The sequence below is a fragment of the Apiospora kogelbergensis genome (assembly GCF_038363985.1).
Source record: "Apiospora kogelbergensis strain CBS 113332 chromosome Unknown utg000003l_segment0_segment0, whole genome shotgun sequence".
Taxonomy (NCBI): domain Eukaryota; kingdom Fungi; phylum Ascomycota; class Sordariomycetes; order Amphisphaeriales; family Apiosporaceae; genus Apiospora; species Apiospora kogelbergensis.
In genome coordinates, this window is record NW_027117420.1 from 608,868 (window position 1) to 636,741 (window position 27,874).

At 53.8% G+C, this 27,874-nt stretch overlaps 14 protein-coding genes across 14 annotated transcripts; 6 read left to right on the top strand and 8 right to left on the bottom strand.

Annotated features, from left to right (window-relative positions):
• Positions 1 to 652: 652 nt before the first annotated feature.
• On the bottom strand, positions 653 to 1,875 carry PG998_004881 (centromere/microtubule-binding protein cbf5; the record flags this gene model as incomplete). The annotated part of the gene is made up of 4 exons (XM_066871699.1): positions 653 to 901; positions 933 to 1,085; positions 1,487 to 1,763; positions 1,829 to 1,875. The coding sequence occupies 4 exons, from the start codon at positions 1,873 to 1,875 to the stop codon at positions 653 to 655; spliced, it is 726 nt and encodes a 241-aa protein (XP_066731796.1).
• Positions 1,876 to 3,459: 1,584 nt separating this feature from the next.
• PG998_004882 (uncharacterized protein) lies at positions 3,460 to 4,482 on the top strand (the record flags this gene model as incomplete). The annotated part of the gene is made up of 3 exons (XM_066871700.1): positions 3,460 to 4,003; positions 4,106 to 4,322; positions 4,389 to 4,482. 3 exons carry the CDS (start codon positions 3,460 to 3,462, stop codon positions 4,480 to 4,482), a joined length of 855 nt encoding a protein of 284 aa, XP_066731797.1.
• Positions 4,483 to 4,795: 313 nt separating this feature from the next.
• PG998_004883 (uncharacterized protein) lies at positions 4,796 to 5,337 on the bottom strand (the record flags this gene model as incomplete). Its single annotated transcript, XM_066871701.1, has 3 exons — positions 4,796 to 4,969; positions 5,047 to 5,146; positions 5,207 to 5,337. 3 exons carry the CDS (start codon positions 5,335 to 5,337, stop codon positions 4,796 to 4,798), a joined length of 405 nt encoding a protein of 134 aa, XP_066731798.1.
• A 20-nt stretch (positions 5,338 to 5,357) lies between these two features.
• On the bottom strand, positions 5,358 to 6,650 carry PG998_004884 (sugar transporter; the record flags this gene model as incomplete). The annotated part of the gene is made up of 3 exons (XM_066871702.1): positions 5,358 to 5,997; positions 6,080 to 6,456; positions 6,549 to 6,650. 3 exons carry the CDS (start codon positions 6,648 to 6,650, stop codon positions 5,358 to 5,360), a joined length of 1,119 nt encoding a protein of 372 aa, XP_066731799.1.
• Positions 6,651 to 7,457: 807 nt separating this feature from the next.
• PG998_004885 (uncharacterized protein) lies at positions 7,458 to 9,056 on the bottom strand (the record flags this gene model as incomplete). The annotated part of the gene is made up of 1 exon (XM_066871703.1): positions 7,458 to 9,056. The coding sequence occupies one exon, from the start codon at positions 9,054 to 9,056 to the stop codon at positions 7,458 to 7,460; it is 1,599 nt and encodes a 532-aa protein (XP_066731800.1).
• Positions 9,057 to 10,343: 1,287 nt separating this feature from the next.
• Positions 10,344 to 11,324, top strand: PG998_004886 (uncharacterized protein; the record flags this gene model as incomplete). The annotated part of the gene is made up of 2 exons (XM_066871704.1): positions 10,344 to 10,605; positions 10,663 to 11,324. 2 exons carry the CDS (start codon positions 10,344 to 10,346, stop codon positions 11,322 to 11,324), a joined length of 924 nt encoding a protein of 307 aa, XP_066731801.1.
• Positions 11,325 to 11,681: 357 nt separating this feature from the next.
• On the top strand, positions 11,682 to 12,614 carry PG998_004887 (uncharacterized protein; the record flags this gene model as incomplete). The annotated part of the gene is made up of 1 exon (XM_066871705.1): positions 11,682 to 12,614. One exon carries the CDS (start codon positions 11,682 to 11,684, stop codon positions 12,612 to 12,614), a length of 933 nt encoding a protein of 310 aa, XP_066731802.1.
• A 303-nt stretch (positions 12,615 to 12,917) lies between these two features.
• On the bottom strand, positions 12,918 to 13,600 carry PG998_004888 (NDK-domain-containing protein; the record flags this gene model as incomplete). The annotated part of the gene is made up of 4 exons (XM_066871706.1): positions 12,918 to 13,068; positions 13,143 to 13,257; positions 13,336 to 13,439; positions 13,509 to 13,600. 4 exons carry the CDS (start codon positions 13,598 to 13,600, stop codon positions 12,918 to 12,920), a joined length of 462 nt encoding a protein of 153 aa, XP_066731803.1.
• Positions 13,601 to 13,734: 134 nt separating this feature from the next.
• On the bottom strand, positions 13,735 to 14,112 carry PG998_004889 (uncharacterized protein; the record flags this gene model as incomplete). Its single annotated transcript, XM_066871707.1, has 1 exon — positions 13,735 to 14,112. One exon carries the CDS (start codon positions 14,110 to 14,112, stop codon positions 13,735 to 13,737), a length of 378 nt encoding a protein of 125 aa, XP_066731804.1.
• Positions 14,113 to 15,200: 1,088 nt separating this feature from the next.
• On the top strand, positions 15,201 to 17,587 carry PG998_004890 (uncharacterized protein; the record flags this gene model as incomplete). Its single annotated transcript, XM_066871708.1, has 4 exons — positions 15,201 to 15,306; positions 15,369 to 15,978; positions 16,046 to 16,659; positions 16,713 to 17,587. The coding sequence occupies 4 exons, from the start codon at positions 15,201 to 15,203 to the stop codon at positions 17,585 to 17,587; spliced, it is 2,205 nt and encodes a 734-aa protein (XP_066731805.1).
• A 1,924-nt stretch (positions 17,588 to 19,511) lies between these two features.
• PG998_004891 (uncharacterized protein) lies at positions 19,512 to 21,400 on the top strand (the record flags this gene model as incomplete). The annotated part of the gene is made up of 4 exons (XM_066871709.1): positions 19,512 to 19,614; positions 19,688 to 19,815; positions 19,934 to 21,149; positions 21,228 to 21,400. The coding sequence occupies 4 exons, from the start codon at positions 19,512 to 19,514 to the stop codon at positions 21,398 to 21,400; spliced, it is 1,620 nt and encodes a 539-aa protein (XP_066731806.1).
• Positions 21,401 to 22,994: 1,594 nt separating this feature from the next.
• On the top strand, positions 22,995 to 23,790 carry PG998_004892 (uncharacterized protein; the record flags this gene model as incomplete). The annotated part of the gene is made up of 2 exons (XM_066871710.1): positions 22,995 to 23,223; positions 23,297 to 23,790. The coding sequence occupies 2 exons, from the start codon at positions 22,995 to 22,997 to the stop codon at positions 23,788 to 23,790; spliced, it is 723 nt and encodes a 240-aa protein (XP_066731807.1).
• A 443-nt stretch (positions 23,791 to 24,233) lies between these two features.
• Positions 24,234 to 25,167, bottom strand: PG998_004893 (uncharacterized protein; the record flags this gene model as incomplete). The annotated part of the gene is made up of 2 exons (XM_066871711.1): positions 24,234 to 24,769; positions 24,912 to 25,167. The coding sequence occupies 2 exons, from the start codon at positions 25,165 to 25,167 to the stop codon at positions 24,234 to 24,236; spliced, it is 792 nt and encodes a 263-aa protein (XP_066731808.1).
• Positions 25,168 to 25,871: 704 nt separating this feature from the next.
• On the bottom strand, positions 25,872 to 27,182 carry PG998_004894 (adaptor complexes medium subunit family protein; the record flags this gene model as incomplete). Its single annotated transcript, XM_066871712.1, has 1 exon — positions 25,872 to 27,182. One exon carries the CDS (start codon positions 27,180 to 27,182, stop codon positions 25,872 to 25,874), a length of 1,311 nt encoding a protein of 436 aa, XP_066731809.1.
• Positions 27,183 to 27,874: the final 692 nt, after the last annotated feature.

Here is a 27,874-nt window from a genome sequence, read left to right on the forward strand (position 1 = left end):
ATAGCTCCAGAGGAAGGTCATGAGGGAAATATTGCCACTCAACGGCATCCCGCTACTCTTTCCTGGGCAGCACCACCGAGCACGGTCTAGTATGAAACCAACAGCTGGCTTCTGACATTGGAAAACCAGGCCTAGGGTATCTTGGCTGAGCATGCAGACATGCCATCCACGCGTCGATTGTGCCAGGGGCTTATTGTCTGCATCTTCGTTGAAAATGAGACACGGCTTTTCTACGGTCACGAAGCCATCCATTATGAACTTCCAAAAATTGCGATAGCTAATATACTACACCAGTGTATGAATCTTAGTATTTGTGCGACCAAATCCAATTGAAATGTTATAGTTCAACCATTCACTGGCATAAATGACAGGTGATCTTCATAAATAAAGTCTTACAGGATTTCTGTAGTCTATACCACATATAACGAATATGAAAGTGGCCAATGAATATAAGCAAGTGAGGCACATACCGCAAGGGCTTTGAGGCTTTAGCTCGAGACCAAAGTGTGTCAGAGAATGATCCATGCTATCGTCTACGGCAGTATCATGCGAGAAACGAGAAACATGCATTGATTACTGATAATTTGAGCCTAGAGGCATGTAAAATAATACATTGTACCCAATGATGGGCTGAGTCTATTTAGAATTGGCTCTAGCCGAGACGTCGTCCAGGGCCAGTGGTCTTCCAAGAATCTGGCAAAGGACCACTGCGAGGAGTTCCTCTCGGGGGCACAATCGCGGAGCCATAGACCGTCTTATTCATACGTGGCGTCGTCATGAGCCACGAGATGAACCACGGCGTGGGGATTAGATTTGGTCCATTGCCGAACTCGGGATACAGGCGGGTGAGGAAGTCATGCAGGTGTGCAGCAACAAGACCCGTCAGACCGATCTGGACCTGCTGCCATCCGCCGGGGGAACAGTAGTTGCACAAGCAGGAGACAGTAGGGCATCAGTTGAGCTGGGATGGTGAGGATATAGAAGTGGGCATTCTGGCCTCGTTGATCTTGCGTCGCCGTGTAACACATGGCAATCAGCAGAGCTTGGAGGTAGTGACCGGCACCAGTGAAAATCTGATTCAGGGTCTAGTGTGCAGGTCAGTCACGAAGTTCTTAGAATGTGAAGCGGTTCGATCATGGTACGAGGCACGGGACTGGAAACGCATGCAATGCGTATCTTGTGTGAAAGTATGTAGGGCGCTGAAAAACCACCCGAGCGAAATGGCCAAAAGGCTTCACCCGAGTCATCCATTAAAGCAATCCCACCGTGCCCACACCGCGGACTGGCCCTCTTTGAGGTATGCGAATGACGGACCAGCCGAGGTGCAGGGGTAATCTTCCTCTATTCCAGGAACCGCGATAGCTGTAGAAGAAATTCCACTATCCGGGCAGATTAAGAGGTGTGTGTAGTAATACACGGGGATGGAGTAGGAAGGAACTTGCATGGGATCACGGGTGCACAATGCAGGAGATTTGGTTGGACCTACGATGATGATGGTTCCCACAAACATCAGATACCAGATGAGGTCCTCTTTCCTTGTAAACTTGGAGTTGTTCTTCTCAAGCTGGGACAGGTATGTGAAGACAAAATACGTGTCGAAGAGGACGCTCAGGCGGGGACCGGTCAAGAGGAAACTCGTTACGAAGCGGTGGATGCCCGGCGGGAAAGCCCAAAGGAGCCTCCAGTGGAAATAGAAAGGTTTACCAGAGAGCATGCTGGTATACACTCCTACGGATGACGCGAACACGGCAGTGGCGACGGTCCTGAAAGAGATCGAATTAGTACAGGGCGCCGTGTGGAGGGGTGTTGGAAGAGCCAATTGACTTACCTGGCAACGGGCGGCGTCGCCCAGTAGGCGTCGGCAATGCTAGGCATCTTCGCGCGCAGTGTGCTCGACACCAGTTTGCAACGTGGAAGTGAAGGTAATGAAAAGAGAAAGGCCGGCAATCGACAATCACAGCCAGATTTGACGCGACGAGCAGTTTCTCTGCAACCAACAGGGGGCCAAGGTTCAGATGTCACAATGAACGCAAGTGGATGTGGTTGATCGATGATGATGGAGGGGAAGTTTGCTTCTAATTGAATAGAGCTCTCTCAGGGCGGGAGTAACAGTGGCACCAGAACAGGCAGCAGCGCCTCTGTTTGCATGGTGTCCTGTGTCCAAATTTGACCTGCTTGAAATGGAGGTTGGAGAAGGAAAGCAGTGGTCTGGCCCAAAGGAATTTTTTACGTGGCCTTTATGGAAACTCCACGGCAGGCACTAGCCCAGGTCAGTGGGCGTTGGTGGGGGCCGATAAGAGCTGCAGCCACATCGAAGCTAGGTATCTAAACCCCAAACCCCACCCAGGAGCTCCCTGTGCAGAACCCTGTGGCTGCTGCTTGAGGATGTGCTTGTCAATCTACATCTGTTTCTTCTGTGACATCTCGGGGACGACTCCTGCGTGACGAACATGCGGGATGCTCTCGTCTCGGGAACAGTGATGTTTGCCGTTGGGTTTGTACTCTTTCCACGATTGTTACCTCGACCAAGGTAGCAATTCCATCATGGACATCTGCGGGACTAAGCCGTGTCAAGTCTTGGTTTGATATGCCAGACCCGAAGGCGAGTTTTTGCCAATGTCACTCATTCTGCAGTCACATGAACCTCGCTTGATGCTATCCGTTTCCAGCTCCCGGTTCGTACCGAATCCAGAACCACAAGCTGCAATATATTATCAAGCTTATGACAAACTGGGCCGAGTTCCACGTGCGGTATCACTCTTCGCTTGGTGGTCATGTGGTACACGCGGATCGCAGTGACTGCTGCAGCATTGACATGCCACGTGGAACTCGACAGACTTTTGCGTATACAGACTCGAGCATCTTCGACGAATCTTTGACGTCGAACCCCTTTACCAGATGCACTATATACGATCACGCTCGTGGCGGCGGTCATGGTGGTGTTCAAACACCAATGACGGGCAATACATCCAATAAAATCAGAAGCCCACGTGGGAACAGACCATCGCGTATTACGGAGGCACCAGCTTAATTTCACAGCAGTCAACCTCATTCCCCGGTAGAATAGCTAACGAGAGTGTCGCCAATAACGCGTGTCGCCAATAACGCGTGTCGCCAATAACGCGAATACTACCATGTTGGCTTGCTCTCCTTTGGCGGCACGCATGATTGCAGGAGTGTGAAGACCTGCCTTTGGCCTATGTTTGTTTGTTTCCAGTCTGAGTTTGCCATGATTCTTGTTCGGATACTGGCAGTCGAAGGCAAGCCGATGAAGTTCGGTCCATGGCATCTTCATCTTCTGAGCTTTCCAACGATATCGGTATGCAAGAGTTGGATATAAATATCCTGTCAGGTCCCAACGTGAAGGCTTCTGGCTCATCATCACCATCGATCTTGTAATACAAAAACCCCCACTGAGGCAATTCCTAACTCAACCCCCATTGAATCATGCATTTGCTTATGCTCCTCGGTTCCCTCCTATTATCCGCCAGGTATGTCTACAGCGGACCAATCGACATCCATCAAGGGACGCAGGACAGCACTGGCACCTGGACCATCCTTGATCACCGCATCGCCTGCACCCAGACTGAATGCCACTACGTCTTTAATATTCTCGAGCAGCCAAAAGGCGCCCAACAGCCTCAGAACCCTACTCATTGCGACTTTCTCGTTGATTCTGACGAGGCCACCGGCGCCGGCTCTCCCGCTCTCCCAGCCAACCATACCTCGTTCCAGGACAAGTCGTGTGGCCTCGAACAGACCTACACGGTGAATGGCGGATTCATGAACAGCAGCGCCATCGTCCTCTGCATCAAGAACACCCAGGAGAGCAGCTGGGCCTTCTTCGGCTACGACCCCTGGGAGTTCCTTTCCGGGCCCCAGAAGTCCTCGCCGGCCTACCCCATTGGCACCTTCGGCAGCCATAATGCCCCTGAAATCCTTTCTGTCACCAGCGGCCGTGATGCACCTAACGATACAGTGAGGTTTCTTTCGGGCCAACGAAGTTAGTATTTAGATCGGGTTCCAGCCACTTACGACCCGTTAACCTACAGCTGCCGTTTTCTTGACTGGCCGGCCGACTGACTTTGCCTCTACCCTAAAACAGTTGTCGGCCCAAGTGGCGTCTACTTCCAATTTTCTCTGCAGAGCCAGCTCCGCGGACTGTACAAAGACTGCGAGGTCTTCATCGAACCGCCTTGTTGCAGGGTTGATAACAAGATCCGGAGCTTCGACTCCGCGGGCCTCTTCTGCATGGACCGCGATCTCGTCATAAGCTGGGTCTATAACTGTACTCAGGACAGCGGCACCTTGATGATATACGAGTAAGTCAGAAGCTCAAACAGATCCCATTCCTAGTTCGTAAGGTCTTAATAACAATGCCTACTTAGCAAATCGCCGATTCCTTGGGCCAGATTCACGTGGCATAATGTCAACTCTGGGAGCATTCTTGCGCCGACAGATAGTTATCTTAATGCCCTGTAATGATAACTCCTGGAGGCCAGGTCTGAATCACGATTTGTAGGCCCGCGCGTCTTAGAGAAAAAGGAACTATGAGAAATAGGGAGATTGGCGAGGAAATGCCTGTTGCGAAAACCTCTATGTTTGGATTTACTTATGATTGATGGTTTTGGGTCAAAATAAGGGTTGTTTGTCAACGAACACAGTTGATAGTGTTCAAGGGATAACCTACAACTCTTGGATGACTTTATTTAGTCGCCTTATAGTGCCACTGACTTTATTGAAAGGCTCATAACATACAGGACTTGGAATGACCTAAGTATTGGTCAATCCAGCATCAACCTCTTCTCAACTGCTCGTGACGCATCTCTCCCTCCACTAGCTTAACGTCTACCACTGCCTCGCCTTTTCTTACCAATTCCACATCCGGAACCGAGGAATGCTTGTGGCCCTCGAATATGGCATCGATCTCTTCGAGTGTCTTCCCTTTCGTCTCGACCCAGAAGACTGCCTGTTTATGCACCGATCATTCTTCGTTAGCAGACATCCTCGAAGCAAACATTGAGTACTCCCAATAATGCAACTTACGATAAGTATAAGCACAGCAATGTCCCATGCCCCATTGATCATGTACATTCTCCAGCCGATATTGGCAATGCCAATGGGCATGACGAAGACGAGTAACAGCCTAACCATTGTACTTTAGCTCTCAATATTCCCCTCCAACAGAGTAGGATCAGTTACATACGCAAGAGCGCTAAGGCCAAACGCCGAGAATGCCAGTCCGTTGGCTCGAATGGAGTAGTTCATAACCTCCGGCGGGTAGAGGTAGAGTAGTGGAGTCCAAGCGAGCGAATAGAACCCCTGAAACAAGAACATGACGGCAACATCGCCATATATCAGATGTTGCGACGCCCTTCCGGGTCATCGGCGTAAATCTTGGAGAGTCCGCCAATGACGAAAAGGCATGCGATCAAGAGAGTCTGCGAGAGCATGGCCGTGGGTTTTCGTCCCCAGTTTGCGGCGAGGTGGGTGCCCGTCAGCGCGCAAAGTAGACACCACACATTGAGAACGACATTTGCCTTGAGCTGATCCCGCGTGTCGGTCACGCCCGCCGTGTCCAGCTCGTCGCCCAGGTAGTACGATGCGATGATGTTCCCGGCGATGCAGGAGAATGGGCCCACGGACATGCCGACGAGGACGCGCCTGCGTGCGACGGGGGTCCTCACAATTTCCAAGGGGCTCATACTGCGGCCTTCTTTCTTCTCGAATTCAATGGTGTCCAGAATCTCTTTGTATACAGCGATGGCGATTGGATTCGCAAGGTTGCCGTCCGAGTTGGTCTGGGCGACAACGGTGCGCGCTTCTTCGTATAAGCCACGGTGGACGAGCCAACGCGGGGACTCGGGGACAAACGGAAGTATGCAGATGCAGAGCAGACTGAATATCCCCTGGAATAGTGACGGCGCTCTCCATGCCCAGGTTGACTGCCACTCCCCGGTTCCCAACGTAATCCCAGCTGCAATAAGCGCGCCAACGCTGAAAGCAGTTATAAGCAAACATGGACGAGACACCCGGATATATGTATATACATCTATGTCCGACAGGCGCAATTACTTACTAGTAGAAGTTGTTGAGTAGACCAACACCCCAAGCTCTCCACCGGTTCGGGAAGGTCTCCGACAAATAGACGCCGGCCGCGACCCCCGAGATCTGAGCGCCAAATCCGAGCATTACACGCGCCAATACGAACATGGCGATGTTTTGGGCTGCGGTCTGGAGGACGACGCCCATAAGCGTGATAAGGGTGCCCCAAAAGATGGCCGGCCTGCGCCCAAGCCGGTCGGCGGCGACGCCCGCGAAGAGGGGGCCCAAAATGCTGCCGATGAAGATGGATGCCGTGTTCAGGCCCGTGGTTGCCGGCGTGAGCTGGAAGTAGTCCGTATACGAGGGCAGGATGTTGAGGCCGTTCAACATGGAGCCATCATATCCGCCTGTCTATTCCTCAGGAAAAAGTGAGCCGATAAGAAAACGGCCAACAAGCAATGATGCGATTTTCGGAACAGATTAGTAGACCAAATGAAACATACCGCTGAGTTCACCATGGAGCAAAAAAGCAACAGTGCAGATATATTGGTGGTTGACTGGGGCACCCAGGAAGGCAGCCATGTCCCCGTCGGTGTTCGTTTCATTGTATTGTTGTTATGATGCCAATTGTTGCAAGCTTGGGGAGTCTAGACAGGGCGTGTGTAAGCAGTACACTCGCCAGAGTTGCTGGAATATCGAGAAAGGTGGTACAGCCGCCGGCAACAGCGGCTACTGATATATATTTTCCAGCAGTAGAAAGCAGCTGCATCATCGGAAGCTGGGCCGCCTGCCTGCAGTATGTGTCACTGATAACGGTTCCCGCCTTCCGCCATCCTAGGAGCAATGCAAGACAGTAATGGCTCGGATGCGTCATAATGGTTTCAATTATTTGCCAATGTCATATTCTTGACGTTACAATAGCATTCTGATAGCCGGGCCACGGTATCGTATTATTGAGAGAAAGGACGAAGTCAAGAGCCTTGTCATTGCGCACCTCGTTCAATGATCGGTGTCATACAGTTACTTTATTTAACCATCCTAAGTTCACATAGACTGCAGAAAGGAGCGGGACTAAACAAAAGGCGGGAGGAAGAAACGGGGACAAGATTAACTTCCGCTACGAGCCGACTGTTTAAAGTAGAGGGGGAAAGGTTACCTAGTCCCCAACAGGGAGGCAGCTCGGGGTATCTGGATAGTGTGTTTGTTTGGCGCTCAATGTTGGTCATCTGCTGGCAAGGATAACTTGCACTAGATCTGCGAAGAGTGGTTGAAACAAGGATACTAACCAAGCTGATTATACGCCACCAAATATGTCTTCATTAATGCTATCTATAGACTGACTAAGATAAAAGTGGTGTCCAGTTCTTGGGAAGAGCTATAGACTTGCGGTTATGTGTTGAGCATCATGCAATTTATTCATCCGGCCCATCCAATGGCATATTTGACATTGGGATGATGCGGGCAGATAAGTCTGGCTGCTCACTGAACTCCTTATCAAACGGCCACATAGGCCTTCGTATTCGATGATGCCCGAGCCTCTCGAGGTCCTGATCCACGCCACCAGGAGTGAGCCCCAGCATCCAGTCCGCCGCCATGTTGTAGAGTTCCGGCTCAAGGTACCCTATCTTCACAATAACAATGTCGGCGTCGCGCGGCGCCAACTGAAGCTCCGTGAAGTCCCGCTCGAGATGGTACGGCTTGCGCAATTTCGTCAAGATGGCGAACACGCTGCCCACTTGTAGTACTACCTCTACCTCTGCGTGCTTGTCGCCCTGCTTGATCGAGTGTACCTTCCCTGTCATTGTGATGGGGCCCGCGTGGATATTGTCGACTTCGGCGCCCGCCGTAACGGTTACGATGGCGCCGACCCCGGCGTCTATAGCTTTCTGCACAGCTTGCGGTCCCGGCACGCTGGCATAAATCACCGTCGGCCCATCTTCTCTCTGAAGTTCCGGCCGAGCAATAAGCTGTGTGAGGCCCCAGGTCACGTCGCCCGACCCGCCGGCCGTGGGATTGTCGCCTGAGTCGGAGATGAAATAGGGGCGTGCAGCTGATTTAAGTGCTGCATCAATGCATTCCGCAAATGAGCCCGTAGGCGCCACGAAGGCGAATTCGCGGTGCGCATCCCAGAACAGCTGCGCCAGATGCTCTGCTGCTCTGCCAATGGTGTTCAGGTCCCAGCCGGTGACGGCTATGGCAGCACGATTCCGTGGTTCATCGGCCCATGCATAGCCGACCCAGATTGCAGCGTCAAGTACCCCTTCCCGTTTCTCCACCTCGGGTACGGCCTCGTATATGTGCTTAGCTGGCTCCAGGCGAGTCGATGTCTGTTCGCCTGGAAGCAGGATGGGGACCGGAACCCAAGCCTTGAGCGGACGTAGTGGGCTACTGATTCCGGACGAGCTCCGCGTTAGTAGCTCCACCAGATTCCGACATGCGCGCTCCTTCGTTTCCATGACGTCGATATGGGGTGCAGTGCGGTAACAAGTGATCAGATCCGTCTGGTGCACCAGCTCCCGCGAAACGTTGCCGTGCAAGTCCATCGAGGCCGAAACAATGACGTTGGGACCAATAACGGCGCGCACACGGCGGAGGAGATCGAACTCGGCGTCGTCGATGCCTTCGACACACATGGCGCCGTGGATGTCGAACCACATCCCGTCGAGTTGGCGGTGAGCTGCAGTTAACTCGTCCACAATCGACTGTAGTCTTTGCACTATCTCGCCCGCGAGCTCTTCGTAAGCGCTCCTTCTCACGGTACCACCCGGCAGAGCATGGCCGATCAGGGCGCCATGCCATTCGGCGGCATTACTGAGAGGCGACCCGGCTTGTATGAACGAGTATTTGCCCTTGATCTCCTCATTGCCGCGTAGGGGTGGAAAGCAGGAGCTAGGGTCCGTGATGGCGTAAACCCCGAAGTCTCGCAAGCCAGTCCTGCAATGGCGATGATGGGTCGGTTTGAAACCATGGCAAAGTAAGGATGGTTCGTGGTAGCCCAAGGCAATGGCCATTGGCACCTCGGTGCTATAAATATGCGCCAGCCTACCTACCTGCCTGTTAGAGTAAGTAACTATCATCGGCCGGCAGATGCACTAATGGCGGCTTGTGCAATCCTCGGCACCGCTTCTCTTCTGTAAGATAGCTGAAGGCTATCATGCAGATTTTCAAAATTAGGTTATGGGAAAAAGTAGATCTCAAGCGGTTGCAGAATCAATAATCAATCTTTATATTCCGTCGAGATTGTGAGGAACGTGGGTTTACGCACTACCTCCCCTCCATAAGACACAAGGGCTGCTGTTACTCAAGGCTTACCGTCACATGAAGAGAAATACAGGAATTCTATAAATGAAGAGTCGGTGACTCTCTAGCTTATCTTGGAAAGCCGCGTTCTCGTATCCCATTGCCAGTTAGACTAATGTATTCATCCTATTTATTGCACGGTTTACTTGTTAGTTAGTCGAGTGAGTGGAGAGAGACCCTTTCATGTTCTGCTCGCTTCTCACTGACCCCACCCCCGCCTCGTCGCCATCCTATAGAAAGCCCAATAGACATTGATTCTTTCAACAAGCGGCCTGACATGTGGGACAGTGACAACACTGTCTCATCACCACAGCGGACATAGCTCAGTTGGGAGAGCGCCAGACTGAAGTCAAACTTCATCAGAATATCTGGAGGTCGTGTGTTCAATCCACACTGGCCGCAATTTCTCTTTTTTGCTTCTATACAAGTTGAGTCTTTTTCTTCTTGTTTTTTACTATCTATTAGCGGCATCTTCGTTAGCATTCGATATGATTCACTCCGCCATCTCGACATCCAGTGGATGGGTTTTAGAAGAATAGGATCCGTGAGCTCCGTTCTCCGGCTTCCAGCCTACCATGATCTGCAGTTATGAACCCAGAGACTACTGGATAGAGTTTCGTCTAACACCGCTTCACCGGGAAGATGATACGATCTTCTAGCAACTTAAGAGAACTGACTAGGAATTGCGGAGTTACCAATGGCGTGAGAAACTCTCCAAGAGTCGAAACAGTTAACGATACTACCCCACTATATCATACGTGCACTATATTCCATGGAAGGACTGCCCCTCACTCTAGGTTACTGGGTTAGGTTAATTCCGTGGGGAGCTCTCGTCATTCATCTGCATACTTAGTCGTGTGTGCGTATGACAATAAAAGCTCACCAATCGCCTGCTGTCCAGAGAGGAAAAGAAAGCCTGTCTTTGTCGTGATAGTTCTGTCATCCGTTCAACAGAAAGCAGCTGAGAGACCTGGAAAGAAGAGAAACGGCCAATCAAGATGACAGACGCACCACTCCGTATCGGCTACGTGCCAGAGCACTTCTCGACCCCACTGTACTTCGCGCAGAAGCACTTCGGCCTCCAGGCCGCCCTCACGGCCTTCCCCTCCGGCACGGGTCACATGATAACGGCGCTGCGAGAGAACGAGATCGATGTTGCCATTGGCCTGACCGAGGGTTTCGTCGCCGGCCTGGGAAAAGAGGACACGCCCGGCGACGGCGGGTACCGAATTGTAGGAACTTACGTTGAGACGCCTTTGTGTAAGTCATGCATCGCAATGTACACAAATGCTTCAGATCTGATAACCCATAACACAGGCTGGGCAATCTCGACGGGCGCCAAGCGTCCCGAGATCTCTTCGGTTTCTAGCCTCAAGAACTCCAAGGTGGGCGTGTCCCGCATCGGGTCCGGCTCCTATGTGATGAGCTACGTGCTGGCCGACAAGGAAGGCTGGCTTGCCAACACTTCCTCGTCCGACGTGGGACCCTACAAAGACTTCGTGGTGCTGCAGACCTTCGACAAGCTGCGCAACGCCGTCAACGACGGCACAGCCGACTTCTTCATGTGGGAGCACTTCACCTCAAAGAAGTACTACGACTCGGGCGAGATCCGGCGCGTAGGTGAGATCTACACCCCATGGCCTTCGTGGAAGATCGTGGCTTCTACGAGCAGTGTACCGAACCCCGCCAAGGACCAGCGGTTGCAGGACCTATTCAGGAAGCTCGATCAGGGCGTCAAGTACTTCGGCGAGCACCAGGATGAGGCCGTCGAGTATATTAGCACGGCTCTCGACTACTCCAAAGAGGACGCGACCGAGTGGCTCAAGACGGTGCGGTTCTGCACCGAGACGGCGGGCGTCGACGTCAAGGTTATTGATAACTGCATCTCCATCCTGCGGAAGGCGGGTGTCCTCCAGGAGGGCAAGGGGATGCAGGCTCCGGAGATGTTGGTTTCGGGACTGGGCGAACAGCTCCCTTGAGTCATATCCGGTTTCAAATAAACACAAACCGAGAGTAAAAGCGAGGGAGAATAAGAGGCTGTGGATGCCCAGACCACCAAGAAGTACATAACATACACCTAGAAACTCAAAAGAAGTAAAATTGCCCAAATTGCCCAAATATAGCCCCCCCAGGTGACGCTCCGGGGCAGCATGTGGCACAAAACCACTGTCGACTTTTAGTCCCTTGTTTCTCTCCCGTTAGCCCCACCAAGCTTTTACAGTGACGTCTACTGGCAATTGAGCAGTCAAACATACCGTATTCTGGCGATATCTGTGTTTGGTCGTTGCAAAGTGGTTTTGTTTTCCTCCACGTCGGATAGCAACGAATTGCCCACCATGGCGTCCTCCATCACGCTCCAACGCGCCACCACCGTAGGCTTGCGCATATCAGTGCTCCCCTCCGCGCGACAGAGCTTCCAATCCCAAACCCTCCTCATGCGTCGACTACTCCTACGATCGCCGACTCGGGCAACTAGGATACAACACAGCCGTCCGAACTCGACCAAACCAACCTCTTCGTCTCCCCCGCCACCAGCTCCAGCCTCCGCGACCCCAGCCGCAGCCGCAGCCGCGACGGCCAGAACAACGAAAACGACCTCGCGCCTCGACCGCATCGTCACCCGCACTTCGCGCTACCTCCCCGAGCGCCTGCGAGAGCCTCTACGTGGCTTCCGTCATGCCCCCATCTCGCACATGGCCTCGTTCCTGATATTGCACGAGCTGACGGCCATCATCCCCTTGTTCGGCCTCACAGGTGCCTTCTACTATCTGGACATCCTGCCCATCGAGTGGGTGTTTGGCTGGTGGGCGCCTTACGTACAGGAGGAAGGCACAAGAGTCTTGCGCTACTTCAAGAAGAAGGGCTGGTTCGGGCTTGCGGCTAAGGGCCAGAACGGCGGAGATGAGAAAGGCATGGAGAAGGGCGAGGAGAGGCTGGAGAGGGAATTGGCGGAGCGGGAGGGCGAGAAAAAGAAGAGTTGGTTTGCTTTCTTGAAGAAGCAAAAGAGTGAAGAAGAAGAGGCGGCAGAAGCGGCGGCAGCAGCAGATAAAGCCCAGCAGAGAAGCACCACCCAGAAGGCACTCAAGGCCCTGAAGGAGCAAGCAACGTGGGATAACACCGAGGCGGGATACAAGCTGGGCGTGCAAATAGTGGCCGCGTACGCCATCACCAAGATGTTGTTGATCCCGAGGGTGGCATTCAGCCTCTGGCTCACGCCGTCCTTTGCGAGGGCCATGGTGTGGTCTCGCAAGGCAATATTTAGACGATAATCAGGAGAGATTCACCTTTACGACGTGCATATTATGTGCGTACCAGCCTATCTATCACCTTACTTGAAGCTGAATCTTATTGCATCCGTCACGTAAAGTAATAAAGAAGGGTTTGTCTTAAATGTCTTGATTTTCTTATCGAGCTATGATTTGGTGCTTTTCGCTTTCACAGGGGTAGCCATTCTTCTCATTTTAAAAAAAAACAGGAAACCCCGTTACTAAATCCCAAGCTGCCTTGCCTGTCTCTCCAAGAAGCCAAGAGATGTCAACATTTGTACTTGTTTGGTTGTGTGTCGACAACATTTAAGCCTTCTCGTAGACCCAGTCGAAGGCAGCGCTCTTGTAGCTAACAAGATCCTCGGGCTTGAACCACAGGGCAATCTCCTTCTCAGCGTTCTCGACGCTGTCGGAGCCGTGGCAGACGTTGCGGCCGACATCGATGGCGAAGTCACCACTAGAGAGCATGCATGGTTAGCCAATGCCTTCCATCCATTGGTTTTATGGGAACTTGGAGGGTGGGAAACGTACCGGATGGTGCCAGGGGCAGAGGCAAGGGGGTTGGTGGCACCGAGCAGGACACGGCCGGTCTTGACGGCATCACGGCCCTCCCAGACCATGGCGCAGATGGGGCCGGAGTTCATGTCTGTTAATGACATCCATCGTTAGCAAGTGATCACCCAAGCCTCTTCTCTGGAGGATAGTTATTGTTGCGGCAACTTACACTCAATCAGACCGGGGAAGAAAGGCTTGCCAGCGAGGTCAGCGTAGTGCTTCTCGAGGTGGGCCTTGCCGGGGGTCATCAGCTTGATGGCAACCAGCTTGTAGCTATTGAGAGAATCAAGGGTCAGCTTCGTCGTCGAAACCAATTGAAGTTTTCCATTTGCTGATGCTTACCCGCGGTTCTCGAAGCGGCTCAGGATGGGGCCGACCAGACCACGCTGGACGCCATCGGGCTTGATGGCAATGAAGGTTCTCTCGGTAGACATGTTGGGCTTTTGTTTTGGTGTTTCTTCGGTGGAAGAAGAAGTAGGAAGTGGAGTGTGGAGGGAGGTGACTGTGATTGTCGTGGTGGAAGGAAAACAAGAAGACAGAGAGCAGGCAGGAGAGGAGACAAAACTATTCAAGACGCCTTTGTTGTACAGGTGCCAGGGGGCAGGAACAGAGCAAAAAGCAGGGCGAAGACAGCTGCGAAGAAAATCGGTAGGCCAATGGCGCGGGGTCGATGGCGGGGCAGATCAAGCTCTTCTGCGGCATGGGCATTGGCTGGGCCGGAGCTGCTGCTAGAAGACGCCACCCGTTTGGACTTGGACGTCAGGGTCCAGTCGTCTGTGTTGTTGCTGCTGCTGCTGTTGTTGTTGAGATTGGCATGTGTACCTGATGGATGGGAGCGGTGTGATGAGCCCGATCCCAGGACATCTGCTTTTTTATTGCGCGAGAATATGCTGGCGGGAGGAGGAGACGCCGGCGACGACGGCCATCCCGATTGATCGTCTTGCATCTTGAGGCTGCCAGTTGCCAGTCCTCCCAATGGAGATCTGATCTAGTCTTGACCTGCCTTCTCCTTGCAATTGCCACGGGTTGAGTAAAACCCGGGAATCCCAGCCAAAATAACTTGCATTGGCCCGTGCACCGACGCCTACACTACATACCGCCATTCTACTCTCCCCTTGTCTTCTCTATGTTGGGCCAGCAACAGGCAACAAGAAAGTATCATGGCGGGAAGGTTTGGGCAAGGTTGGCAGGAGCCATTGCCCTATGCACTTGAAGTAGGCGGCCCTGGTGTCAGGGACACCTGGCATCGTCAAGGTTGCTCAATGTGACAACCGAATGAGCCGTCTATTGGAAGTCTATATCTCATGCTGAAGGGATCCTCAGAAACGGCAAAGGGCTTCCGGGCTAAACGACATGCAACATGAGTCTATCAACTTCGTTCCTGGCGGCCCAGTTCCAAGAGCTACTTATATAGGCAGAACCGGTAGCCTTTCCCGTCTAACCCCGACACGAAGCGATGTTACATACGAATGAGGGGGAATAAACTGGGTAAAACACTATAAACAGGCGACAACCCGACGATTTTCAATTCCCCATGGGCACCCCAGTTCCTTGGCGGACTCACGGCCGAGTGATTGGCCAATCTAGTCGAGATTGGCGACTAACGGATCAATATTTAAGTGCAAAGTGCATCATGATGTCAGTTCATCATACCATGCAAGTGCATACACAACCCCCTCGGGTGGAATCGCTATCAGTTACGAGATGCCAATTCCAGTAAGTCATGGGCTTGCAGCAAGAATGTTGGACCTCCCCGAATTAGAGCGACATTTATCCCGCATACATACCGTAGTGCTGTGCCAGCCGTCCCTCCTCCGCACTCAACCTAATTCGTGGAACTTGGGGGAAAGGGGGGCTGGGTAGGAGTATGTCTGCATATCCGACATGTACTAAGTCAAGGTCAGCCGAGCATACTCACCTTGGTATGCAGGTACCGTTTCTATATAAGAAGCAGTATGTCTTCCCTTGGGACTCTTTGCCCGTGTCTTTGTTTCCATTGATGTAGGCACTGGTTCGGATCCTAACCCACCCATCATGACATTGCGGCTTCCTTCAAACAAAGGGCTCGTCTCTGGACTCGTAGCGCTCGCCTCGGTCCTACTCACACCCACTGCCGCTCAAAATGCCGCCCCCTCAACTGGTAAGTTCTAGCCGCTGAAGCGCCAATGCCATCGCCACCCTGCTTACCTACTATATCACCAGGGGGTGTCGTGGTGAATGGCACGAGTTTCGCCCTCAATGGCGACCACGTCTCGTACCGCTTCCATGTGGACCCGAAGACGGGCGACCTGATCAACGACCACTTCGGCGGACTGGTGACGGAGACGGTGCCCATGCTCGCCCCGCAAATTCAGGGCTGGGTTGAGGGAATCGGCAGAGTGAAGCGCGAATTCCCGGACATGGGCCGCGGCGACTTCCGTGTGCCTGCGGTCCGCGTAAAGCAGACCGCGGGCTATACCGTCAGCGACTTTCGGTACCGCTCCCACGACGTCGTGCAGGGCAAGCCGGCGCTCCCAGGACTTCCCTCCACCTTCGGCAGGGACGAGGGGGACGTGACGACGTTAGTCGTGCACATGTACGACAACTACTCGAGTGTGGCGGCTGACCTGACCTACTCCATATTCCCCAAGCTCGACGCTATCGTCCGCAGCGTCAACATAACCAACGAGGGTAAGGGCAACATCACCATCGAGAAGCTCGCAAGCTTCAGTGTCGACTTGCCCTATGGCGATTTCGATATGATTGAGCTCAAGGGAGACTGGGCGCGCGAGGGCATGAAGGTCCGGCGCAAGGTGGATTACGGAACACAGGGGTAAGTCGAAGATACTGTTTATTGCCCCAAGGACAAGAAAGTGGACTGCTTACACAGGATTTGCTAGTTTCGGAAGTACCACCGGTTACTCTTCCCATCTGCACAACCCATTCTTAGGACTCGTCGCACCTGACACGACAGAGTCTCGGGGAGAGGCCTGGGGTTTCTCCTTGATCTACACCGGGTCCTTCGCCGTGGATGTGGAGAGGGGCTCTCAGGGTTTCACGCGCGCCATGTTGGGCCTCAACCCCTACCACCTATCGTGGAATCTAGGGCCCGGCGAGAGTCTCACCAGTCCCGAATGTGTCGCCACCTATTCTGAGAACGGCATCGGCGGCGTGTCCCGTCTATTCCACCGCCTCTTCCGCAACCACCTGATGAAGAGCAAGTTCGCCGTGGCGCCGCGTCCGGTCTTGCTCAACAGTTGGGAGGGCCTGTTCTTCGACTACAACGAGAGCCGCATCTACAACCTGGCCCAGGAGTCAGCCGAGCTCGGCGTCAAGCTCTTTGTTCTGGACGACGGCTGGTTCGGCAACGAGTACCCGCGCGTCATCGACAACGCCGGCCTCGGCGACTGGCAAGCCAACAAGGACCGCTTCCCCAACGGTCTGGCCCCCTCGTGGACCAAGTCACCGCTCTCACGGCGGCCAACTCATCCGAGAAGCTGCAGTTTGGTCTCTGGTTCGAGCCCGAGATGGTGAACCCCAACTCGACCCTCTACAAGACCCATCCAGATTGGGCCCTGCACGCGGGCGACTATCCGCGGACTCTCACACGCTCGGAGCTGGTGCTCAACGTAGCCCTACCCGAGGTTCAAGACTTCATCATCGCATCCCTGTCAGACATCCTTGGCAACACCTCGGTGACCTACGTAAAATGGGATAACAACCGCGCTATCCACGAGATGCCAAGCGACAGCGTTGCCCACGCCTACATGCTGGGCCTGTACCGCGTCTTCGACACCCTCATGACCCGTTTTCCTGATGTGCTCTTCGAAGGCTGTGCGTCGGGCGGCGGCCGGTTCGACGCGGGCATCCTGCAGTACTTCCCGCAGGTCTGGACGTCGGACGACACGGACGCGCTCATGCGCATCTACACGCAGTTCGGCACATCGTTGGTGTATCCGCCTTCGTCCATGGGCGCGCACGTCTCCGTGGTGCCCAACCAGCAGACGGGGCGGACCATCCCCTTTTCCTTCCGGTCGCACGTCGCCCTCATGGGCGGCTCGTTCGGGTTCGAGCTGGACCCGGCCGAGCTCTCGGACGCGGACCGCGCGCAGATCCCGGGCATCATCAAGCTAGCGGAGGAGATCAACCCCATCATCGTCAAGGGCGACCTGTGGCGGCTCAACCTGCCCGAGGACTCCAACTGGCCCGCCGCCTTGTACCTCTCTGAAGACGGCAACAAGGGGGTCCTGTTCTACTTCCAGGTCCGCAGCACCGTCGACCAGCCCACGCCGTACTTACGCCTTCAGGGGCTCGATCCGGCGGCCCGGTATACCGTCAACGGCACAGACACGTACTCGGGCGCCACGCTGATGCGCATGGGGCTGCAGTATCGCTTCAAGGGCGAGTACGATAGCAAGGTCGTCCTCATCGAGAAGGCCTAAGTAAATAATTATAATTTCATAATATTCATCATAAATTGGAGTCAGTAGCAGAATCATTTTAATAGTCCATACCATCGTACTATTTAACATTTGTAATTCGCATTGCCAGGTGCACGACGCCCACTATAGCTACCAATAGGGAGTCCCTAGCAGCTATCACCAGTGGGAAACGCATGGCCAGCGCTCGGGTTTGAGAACAATGCACTCCCAAAACTTTGAATGGCCGTTCTCGCTGACACCCCCATGTCACCCCAATCTCCAGATGGACCGACATCGACAGAGATGATGAGGGGATGATATGATCGACTGAAGCTCAGAAGGTTTGCCCCATCGTGTCTTGGCCCCCGTCTGTCCTGTCCATCCATGGGACGAGGTTGAATCGTCTCAATCAGTGCCACGTCCTGTGTATTTGCCCAGGAAGCTGTCAAGGCCAAGAACCCCCAGTCGTCTGCAATATCATCCCAAAAGGGGGCCTTGCCGGGAAGTGGACCTCGACCGACTACCAATGATGGATGTCGGAGGCCTCGTTATCGCCATTGCATCCAGTATGCTGTTGACAGCGTGACGTTCAATTCCCTGGACAGACGTTGTTTTCAGGATCTAAGTGACCGACTCGACGTTTACCCCCACAATGGCGCATGTGCAAGTGGACGAAAAAGCCGCCATCACAGACTCGGGGGACAGTCCCAAATGAGAAATAGTTGCGTCCAAGACTGAGCACGACTGACATCGTCACTTGCCAAGAGAAAGATGCTTACACCTGAGTCGGGAGTTGCTCTTCATGCTCTGTAGATTACGCCATGTGTGTCTGTCTGTGTGCTCCATCTGATATCATGTCCCGTCTGGGCTCAAAGGCACACATGTCAGGGGCGCCCAGGCTTCCAAAGGGGCTTGGGCCCAGGAGTCAATTGGCCTAGGGCCGGCACGCAAATGTCACTCGCTGCCCTTGCTGTCTCTCATCGCAATCCAGATTCATCTGAGCCTCTAGGCCGAACTTTAAAAATAGATCGCCCCAACCACCTGCAAGCCATGCAGCACGCCAATCGCCTCATGCGGCTATTGCTTGCTATCACTCTTTTCGCTCGCCGTGGCCAAGATGAGCCCCAAGACTTCCAAGACTGAATCCCCCGTTTCCCATCCCTAAACAACGTATGGGCGTTGTCTACGCCGCAGCCAGCAGCCTCTGCCCAGCAATGCCCTTCGGTCAAGCACCGACATCCCAATTCCCGTCTGGCGATACCGCCACCTTGCCATGCTCGAAGGAACCGTAGTGGACTAGGCGCCAAGCAGCGTCTCGGGGAGCTCGTCCATTCACGACTCGACAACCCCGCGTTCCCTGTCTTACCCCAGAGAATGACAACCCCTCGTCCGAACTCCCAAGCTCTCCACCCCCGGATTCACCCCAGATTACCATCAAGACAAGGGGGGTCATCTGGAGATTCTCGCCAAGATCAAAGGGAGAAGAAAATGCAGTGTTGTCTTGCGTCACTTGACTTCCTACAAGATGGGGGGGTATGAGAAATCGTACCATTCGCCAGTTTCCCAAGCCTTTCCAAGAAGAGGAGACCGATCGCCTGGGCCGTTCTCTCGCTTGCTTCGATTCTTCGGCGGAGTGACCGCCTCGGACATGGTCTGTTACTAGTGGTGATGGGACATGACATATAGGTTGCTGAGTGCCTTGGTAGAAAGAAAAGTTTCGTGCTATCTTATCTTTGCTATCCTATCTACCTCACCAGCATATTCGCTCACTTCCCGGGTCTTTTTTAGTACTTACTTCGTGTTTTTCCTCCTTGCTCGCCCGTCGTTCTTTGACGATTTACGTGACTCATCTTTGATCACCTTGCTGTGCAGCAGGCCGTCAGTTCGTGTTGCTGTCTCGTTTTGTCCTGACTTCACTGCCGCTCTTCTTCGTCATAGTCGCAACATGGGTTGGAGCACCCACGCCTCGGGGACGCTCGATCCCCCGGAAGTGCGAAATTGGCACATCCACCTCATAGCCATGGTGGTATCCATGTCGGCCTTGGCTAGTAGGTCCTGTGCCTCCCGTTGAGATCTTCCTCTTTTCCTATCGATGTGCTAACCCTTCTGTTCGCATTCTAGTGGGATACGACACGGCCGTCATCGGCGGCACCATGGCTCTAGAATCGTTTGTTCGGGACTTTGAATGGTCGGACGTTGATAAGACTACCCGCGACACTATTCAAGGCAACATCGTCTCGACATTCCAGGTAGGTGGTGATACAACAATCAATACATGAAGGATCACAAGTAGAGTGAACCATGAGTTGGTTCCCTCGCTCCTATGCCGCGTGACCCAATTTGCTAATATTCGCCTTTTTCTACAAGGCTGGCTGTTTCTTTGGCGCTCTCCTGTCCTTCGCCATCGCGGAGAAGTTCGGCCGTCGTATGTGTATCCTGCTCGCCTCGCTGGTCTTTCTGTTAGGCGCCACACTTATGACCGCGTCGCGCGGCAGTCTGAACATGATTTATGCGGGCCGCGCCGTTGCGGGCCTGGGCATCGGTTCTTCGTCCCTCGTCGTGCCCGTGTATATCGCTGAAGTGGCACCGCCCTCGATCAGGGGCCGGCTAGTGGGCGTCTTCGAGATTGCATCACAGGCCGGCGGGATGCTGGGGTTCTGGATCAACTATGCGACAGACCGGACCATCGACAGGAGCCAGCAGTCGCAGTGGATCATCCCGCTAGCCCTGCAACTGGTCCCGGGCCTGGGTTTGTTCTTTGGTATGTGGCTGTTCTGCCCGGAATCGCCCAGGTGGCTAGCGAGGGGCGACGACTTTGAGGGCGCCAGGCGCATCCTCTTGCGCATTCGGGGCCTACCCCAGGACCACCCCTACCTCAGCCGCGAGATGGCCGAGATTCGCGCCCAGGTCGAGGAACGCTCAACTCTGCATCGCTCCAAGCGCGAGCAGGCCCGCAAGCTCCTACAAAAAGGCGTGCGCAACCGCATGGCCATCGGCTTGACCCTCATGTTTCTGCAGAGCTTCACAGGGGTCAACATCATCACCTACTACGCACCGCGCATCTTCGCAACCCTCGGCGTACAGGGCACCTCTCTCAAGCTGTTCAGCACGGGCTTCTACGGCATTGCCAAGACGCTGGGCATGTTCACCTTTACGTTTTGGGTGGTGGAGCGCGTTGGCCGCCGCAAGGGCCTCATCTGGGGCGCCGCCCTCGGCTGCATCCCCATGTGGTACATCGGCGGCTATGTCATGCGCGCCGACCCCGAACGGGCGGCCGCCATCGGGGCCGTCACTCGCGACGCCTGGGGCTATCTGGCCATGGTCTGCGTCTACGTCAACGGGTTCATCATCTGCGCCACATGGCAGGGCATCACATGGACTTACGCCTCCGAGATCTTCCCGCTCGACATCCGCATGCTGTGCGTCGCACTGACAACGGCCGTCACCTGGCTCGGATCATTCATTATTGCCCGTTTCACGCCTTACATGATCTCCGATTTGGGGTACGGGGCCTATTTCTTCTTCGGTTCCATCTTGGTGTCCATGGGGATCTGGGCGTTTTTCTTTGTTCCCGAGACCAAGGGTAAGTCATCACCGCCGCCAGGGCTCCTTGTATGTTGTCGGATTAACCTTCTTTTGCTAATTGTTGGCTCTATTGCAGGTGTTGTGTTGGAACAAATGGACGCACTTTTCGCCCAATCAACCGTCAAGGTCGTCTGGGCCCAAATGAAGGGTCAGGCAGTGCTCCCGCAACAGACCTTGGAGACGACGGATGTACAGACACAGGATAGCAAGGAAGCGGTAGTCGACGAAGTCGAGAGCAAGGATGTGTAAATTGCATAACCCAACTCTTAAACAACCATCTCTTTGGGACCCTGGTGGGCGCCAAGGTGGATTTAGCAAAATTACTATGATATCCGACAGAATAGTATTATACGTCTGACATAAATACCAATTAGAAAAAGGGGGCCGAGAAGCGATGACACGGTGCTTCGGACCCGTGGGTGAATGAGGAATCAAGAAAAACTCCTTCAAGTTTCCGCCGTTAATCATAGCAAAATGTGTCTCAAATGCCGACTCTCAGCATATCGAAGAAATTTTGAAAAGAAATTTAGCAGTTTATGTAGGAAACTCTGTTACTCGGTATGATGAGCACGGGAACAACAGAGACTGGTGGTGTTTCGCTAAAGAGTGGTCACTCCTTCGACTCAAAATTCAAATGACTTTCTTGAGATGAAGTGGCGGCGGTACTAGAATAAGCTTCGGAAGCATGACGAGGGCTTTTTATTGGTTAGGACTGAGCAACACGCCTTACTAGGACCCGGGAGTCCAGTCGCAGCAGATGAGCCGGCTCGAACTCAAATACCGGCGCTGTTACAGAAGGGGAATTAGTTCAGGGGTTGAAGTTTGTAGAGAGTCTGGATTTGGAGCTGGACGATGTCTGGTGTATGGCCTCTGCAATGCAACTTGTCATCACATTTGAACCCTTGAAATATTCATGTATACTTCGCGGCTGGTTGACTATCGGGGACACACTGTGTTCACAGAGAGGTACACAATCGCTTTCTACTTCTATCATGAAACTTTATCGGAACTTTGCAAAGTGAGAACATACAGAAAGCAATCCTGGTTGGTTGGTGATTGGAGAGTTCTCGTCAACTTCGCAGCTAGTAATACCGCATAAATGTTTGCTTTGACCTGGACATGAAATTGCACTGAATCTAGAAGCGAATCAAGGGTGAGACTTACCTCAACGACGCTGGTTCACAGAAACATCTCATCCCGGTTTCTCAACCTTGAAGAGTAGAAGCATGTGACGATCGACACCTGTCGACGCCATGGTAGGCGCCACTCACCACTAGGTATACATCTGGACCACCAAGTTGAACAAAACCCCTTGTTGGAAGGATGACCCCTATATTTACCTGAGCAGACCACAAGTTCTATCACTGCGAATTCGCCGCACATGCTCTCGGATCCCGGAAAACTCTCCTTGACCTCCCGCTGCTTCAGCCATGGCACCGTTCAGGGGGCGTATCATGGCTGGCCCTCATCATTGATGATGGAAATCTCCTGAAAGGGCTACTGGGTAAGGGGGTTCTGGCTGTGAACGAGCTGTATGACACCAAGGCGAACAAGCTTTTCACCCCAAACTCGAGAACAGTTTCTCCCGTTACTTAAGGCAGCTCTCCCTCGCCTATCTCCCTGACAATCTCAACTCGCAAACAAAAAACCAAAGCCTCTCACTTCAGCCTATTAGCTTCAACACACTCTTTATATCTATATTCATTCTTTTCTTTATAATAACTAACACCAGCCAACACCGTCGTTTCTTACCTAGATACATTCCGTGTCCTCCCAATCTCAACCAATCTAATTACAAACTCACCCACCCATTCGCCTCTATTCCACTACTACCACCGTCAAAATGAAGTACGCTTTCGTCACCATCGCCCTTGTCGCTGCCGTCGTCTCGGCCCAGGCCCCGTCCATCTCGGATATCCCGGCTTGCGCCCTCCCCTGCCTTAGCGACGCCATCACCAAGTCCACCAACTGCGAGGTCTCCGATTACAAGTGCATCTGCGAGCACGGCGACGCCATCCAGAGCGCTGCCGGCAGCTGCGTCATGGACAAGTGCGGTGCTACCGAGGCTGTCTGTATGTTGCCCTCCCCCCTTCTCATCTTTTCCCTTTCCGCTGGGGAATCTTTCTTTACTAACCAGCCATTCAGCCACCGTTCTGCCCGCCCTTAAGGGCATGTGCGCCAAGGTCATGGCCGCCGCCCCGTCTTCTGCTGCTCCTGCCGCCGAGTCTGCCCCTTCCAGCGCCGCCGCTCCTCCTCCGGCCCACACCACTGAGGACTGCGAGAGCACCACCACCACTCCCGCCGCTGCCACTGCTCCCACCAGCGACTGCACCGAGTCCACCACCATGCCTCCCACTCCCATGTCGACCTCGAGCTACGAGGCCATGAGCGCTTCCTCCTCCGAGTGCGAGGAGGAGCACCCCGAGTCCACCCCGGTCTATGCTGCCTCCTCCAGCGCCGCGGCTGGCGGCTACCCTGTCTCCAGTGCCGCTGCCTACCCCACTACCACCATGGCTAAGGTCGGCAACGGCACTGCTCCCACCACCAACTCGCCTCCGATTGCCACTGCTGGTGCCGCCGCCGTTGGAGGCTCCGCCGCTGCTCTGGCCGCTCTCGCTCTCGCCGCCCTGGCCATATAGAGACCTTGATTGGCCGTTTTTATCCTCTTCCTTTCTCCTCTCCTGATCTATTCTTCCTGCCTGGCCTCAAACACATGCAAGATCTCATGAATTTACTGACCTGATGCTCATGACGACGATGGGTTTTAAGATGTGGGGGTTTGGGTGAAGTTGGGGTTGGGCTGGTTTGATCTATCTGTATTCCTGTCTTCCTAGATTGTCATAAAGGTTGGGAATGGGTGGTGTTCTTGTTATTTAGGGGGTGTTTGATGAGACGAGCTGGTTCGAAGCTTGACTAATAGGTTGCTATACAATAAAAGAACGCAGGCTCGAAGAAACAATCCATGCCTGGTGTTTTATTGTCTGCATGTGGTTCCAGCCAGTCCCTTTAATGTTTACGAGTAGTAACCACTGAAATGTCCATAGTTCATCCTGAGGAGGTGTTTGCTCAAAGCGTTTCCCTTCTACTTCTCATACTCGCTCATTAATCCCGTTTCCCCATTCTTCAGCACCCCTCTCGGAAACGCCTCGCCCAGGTGACTCGTATGCGCCCAAGGCTTCAGGTTCATCTCTTCGCGGATGACGCTTTCGAAACACGCGCTCCAGCCCAGCCGGGGCCAGCGCCCGACCACTTCGTCGCGGGTCCGCGCGTGGACCAGTCCCGGGCGCGACCCCATGTTGTCGAACACGGTGGCCAGCTGCACGATCTGCCCGAGCAGCGGGATGGTGCCCTCTGTGCCCAGATCCTGGTGGCGGATGATGGCCTCGGCGACGGCTTCAGCCTGGGGCCGAGGAGCCGCGTTTCCAGACCCTAGCAGGGGAGAATGGGAGGAGAGCAGGTTCAAGGCGTGGAAGCCGCCCCAGAACTCGAAAGAGAGCAGGGTCGATGTCAGGTTCGTCTGCGCGGTTCCGATGTCGTGTAGGAGCGCCGTTAGGGCCCAGGTGGAGAGCGAGACGGACTGGAAGTGTTCTGGAAACTGGTACTTGAGAATGCAGTAGCCTAGGACAGACGGAGGAACGGAATCGTTAGCTACGTAAGGGTGCGCATATAGGCTATACCATGAATGACGACAAGGGAGAATAAATTGTAGGAGTATCTTCACTGATGCTACAGTAAAAGGAAGCGAGAGGGGGGTATCTACCAAAGTTGTAAACGCGCATCGAATGATTGAAAGTTGGCTCCGGCAGCTCTCGCCTGACGTATTCTTGCACCTTAACGACGAGCGGGTCATTGGATGGGAAGGGAATGTCGTCAACCGGAATCGGCGCCGGCTCGTGGAGATACGGTTCCTTGCCGAAGATGACATTGGCATCTACTGGCATCGCGGCCCAGCCATGCTTGGCAAGGTCCTCGGCCGAAGCAGCCGGTGTTGTTGAAGAAGGAACAGAAGACGACATGATTGTATGGATAACGCAGCTGGCCAAGATTGAAGGTGTATTACTATTTAGACCGCAGACGATGCCTGACGTTTATAGCGACGGCTATTCACTTAATATATAATAGCCATGACGGCACATGGAGGCCAATATATGGTGATTTGCGATCAAGTCCCACGCCGCAGATTAATAAGCCTCTCTCGACTACTTACTGCACGCGAGCCTCCACGTTTAGAAGCATGTAGCTGCAAATTGGGCCTTCGCAGCCTATTCTTTGACGAAACCCAGACGTCATGCTACAAACCCCGGGTGGATCTGGCTTACAAGTGCCATCGTCTCGCCAGCCAGTTAGCTTCCATCTCCAGAGCCCCCGGCATGCCTTGCTCACATAAGCGTAGAAGTGTGCATCTCCGGTCTCAATCACACAGCATCTACCGCGACGGAAACCGGCGCGAACCGGGTGTATTATATGGATAGATCGTATCGATCTTGGGTGTTCCCGGATACCAAATGCCGACCGCGAACACCGGCTGTCGGCCAGAGGCCGAGACAAGACATAGCTTGACTGCCTGGGATATATGATCCTGGCTCCAACCCGAATTGGGCATTTCGATGCACCAGATATTTCTCTGGCTATTACGCGATTAAAAGATTTTGAATGTCCTCAGAACCTTATTCTCGTATTAGCACAGAACAGGTGCATATATGTTGCCAGTGAGAGGAACTTACCTGATCTCGTACGAGCCAGCGCGCGTCATGTATCGCACCCATTTTACGCTGGAATAGTTACTCTTCTCAAACACCTTCAAATATCTGACTAGTAGTCCGGAGCTAGTAAACATCAGAAGACTGAAGTTCATACTCAACGGAGGACGCGACCAGGCCTTCTGGTTCGTCATGCTGGTGAGTTCAGCCTCGGCGCTTAACACGTATTCGCTCTGGCCGGTGAAGCGGCCAATCTTCCACACAATGTTGTTTTCGCTGGGTTCGTACTTGGCCTTGCCCTGGGTGCATCTTTCAGTGATGCGGGCGGTGTTGAGAGGGGTCGGGATCTTCACGACAACGTTGGTCGCGAATAGCTTGCTGCCGAAGTTGGCCTTAACGCCGATGCTGAACTCGACTTTGGTCTTCCCCACCTCGTTGACAATGGCGTGTACTTTGAAGGGAAGGTTGACGTTCTCGGTGGCTCGGTAGCGCATGAGCTCGAATTCGCCGTCGGGAGGGACGAAGGAGATGATTCGGTCCGTGTCGAACTTGCCCAGCTTCACGCACTGGTGGAATTGGCAGTCTTCCAATGTTACACTTCCAGCAGCAGCCTTGGTAGCCTTAGTTCCCAGCCTGTTCCCGCTTGGTAGAGATTGTAACCCGTCATGGTCGAGGAGTAGTCGGTCATTCAGCCCGAACTTGCATTCTGGTGTGCCCGATAGGTATGCGCGCATGATGATCTGGCCCGTAACGTCGGCTCGTAGTACAGTGCCCGTAGCCGACATGAGCAAGTTGACGTCTTCGATGACGTCCACAAACGCCTCGTTCTTGCGGTACTTGACATCCGCTTTGCGCCACGACAGGGCTCCAGTCGCCTGCATGGTAATCTTGGCCGAATCTTCGGGGGCTCGTTCCGACTTGACGCCTTCGGTGGTGATGTACATCTTGAGCGTATCCGTCTCGGTGTTCTGGGGGTATCCGAAGTCGATGATCTCGTCGAGCAGCTCGTAGACCAGGACGAAGTTGTTCTTCACGGCCTCCTCGTCGAACTTGCCGAAGTAGCCCCGGCCCAGCTGGATGAGGCGGTAGAGGAACTCGAAGACCAGGGCGGCATTGGCATTGCTCTTGGTGATGGCCACCAGGTAGATGTTCTCGTGCTTGACATGGCTGAAGGTGGTGCTGCCGAGGGTCAGGATGGGCGAGCGCACCTGGGGGTTGGAAATGACCTGGATGCGGAAGACGTCGGCGAGGCGGGGGCGGCAGTCGTTCCGGAACGCGCGAAAGATGAGGTTCTCGCCCTTCTGATTGAAGATCAGAATGCCCGAAAGCATCTTGGCGCGGGGGGGAGGGAAGAGACCTCGGAACGCAGGTGCAGTGTCCTGGGTGAAAGCTTTCTTTTTGGATAGTGCTTGGGATGTTCCGCGGGCGATGCACTGTAATGCGATACGGATGCACGGGGGACGGAGGTTGAATTGAGCTTAGGGGTCCCTTCCTCTTGGCTGGCCGGCTCTAAAGGGGGAGTTCCTCCACGAATCCATCAACCACGGCGCGGTCGCAGGCCAATGCTTGATTGGGTGGTGAACGGATGGTGGATGGCGTGGTGCTCAATTCAGTGTCTTAGCAGCTTAGGTAAGGGGAAGTACGTACCAGCTACGGGCATTCTCGGCCTAACCTTTTGGCGATTCCGCCTTTGGCTATGCACATATGAGGCCTACACGTAGCCCGCCTAGACCTTTGGCGAGGGTGGGGGAGTCAACCCGACAAACTGCCCAGAGTAACACGAGACATTGCAGTTGATCCCTTCTCGGTTGGCAATCATAATACACGGTATATATGTTTCTGGCAGCTGTCTCTCGTGGCATGCGGTTGGCAAATCTGTGATTATGTCGTCTGCTAGAGGCGCAGGTAAGGCAAGCCAGTAGGCGTTGGCCGCGATATTGCATCCCTTCGAACTCATCAATCCGATATTGCTGATCTCGTTGATCCTTGGTACTGGGCCCCGCCAAGCTTCTCGATGGCCGGC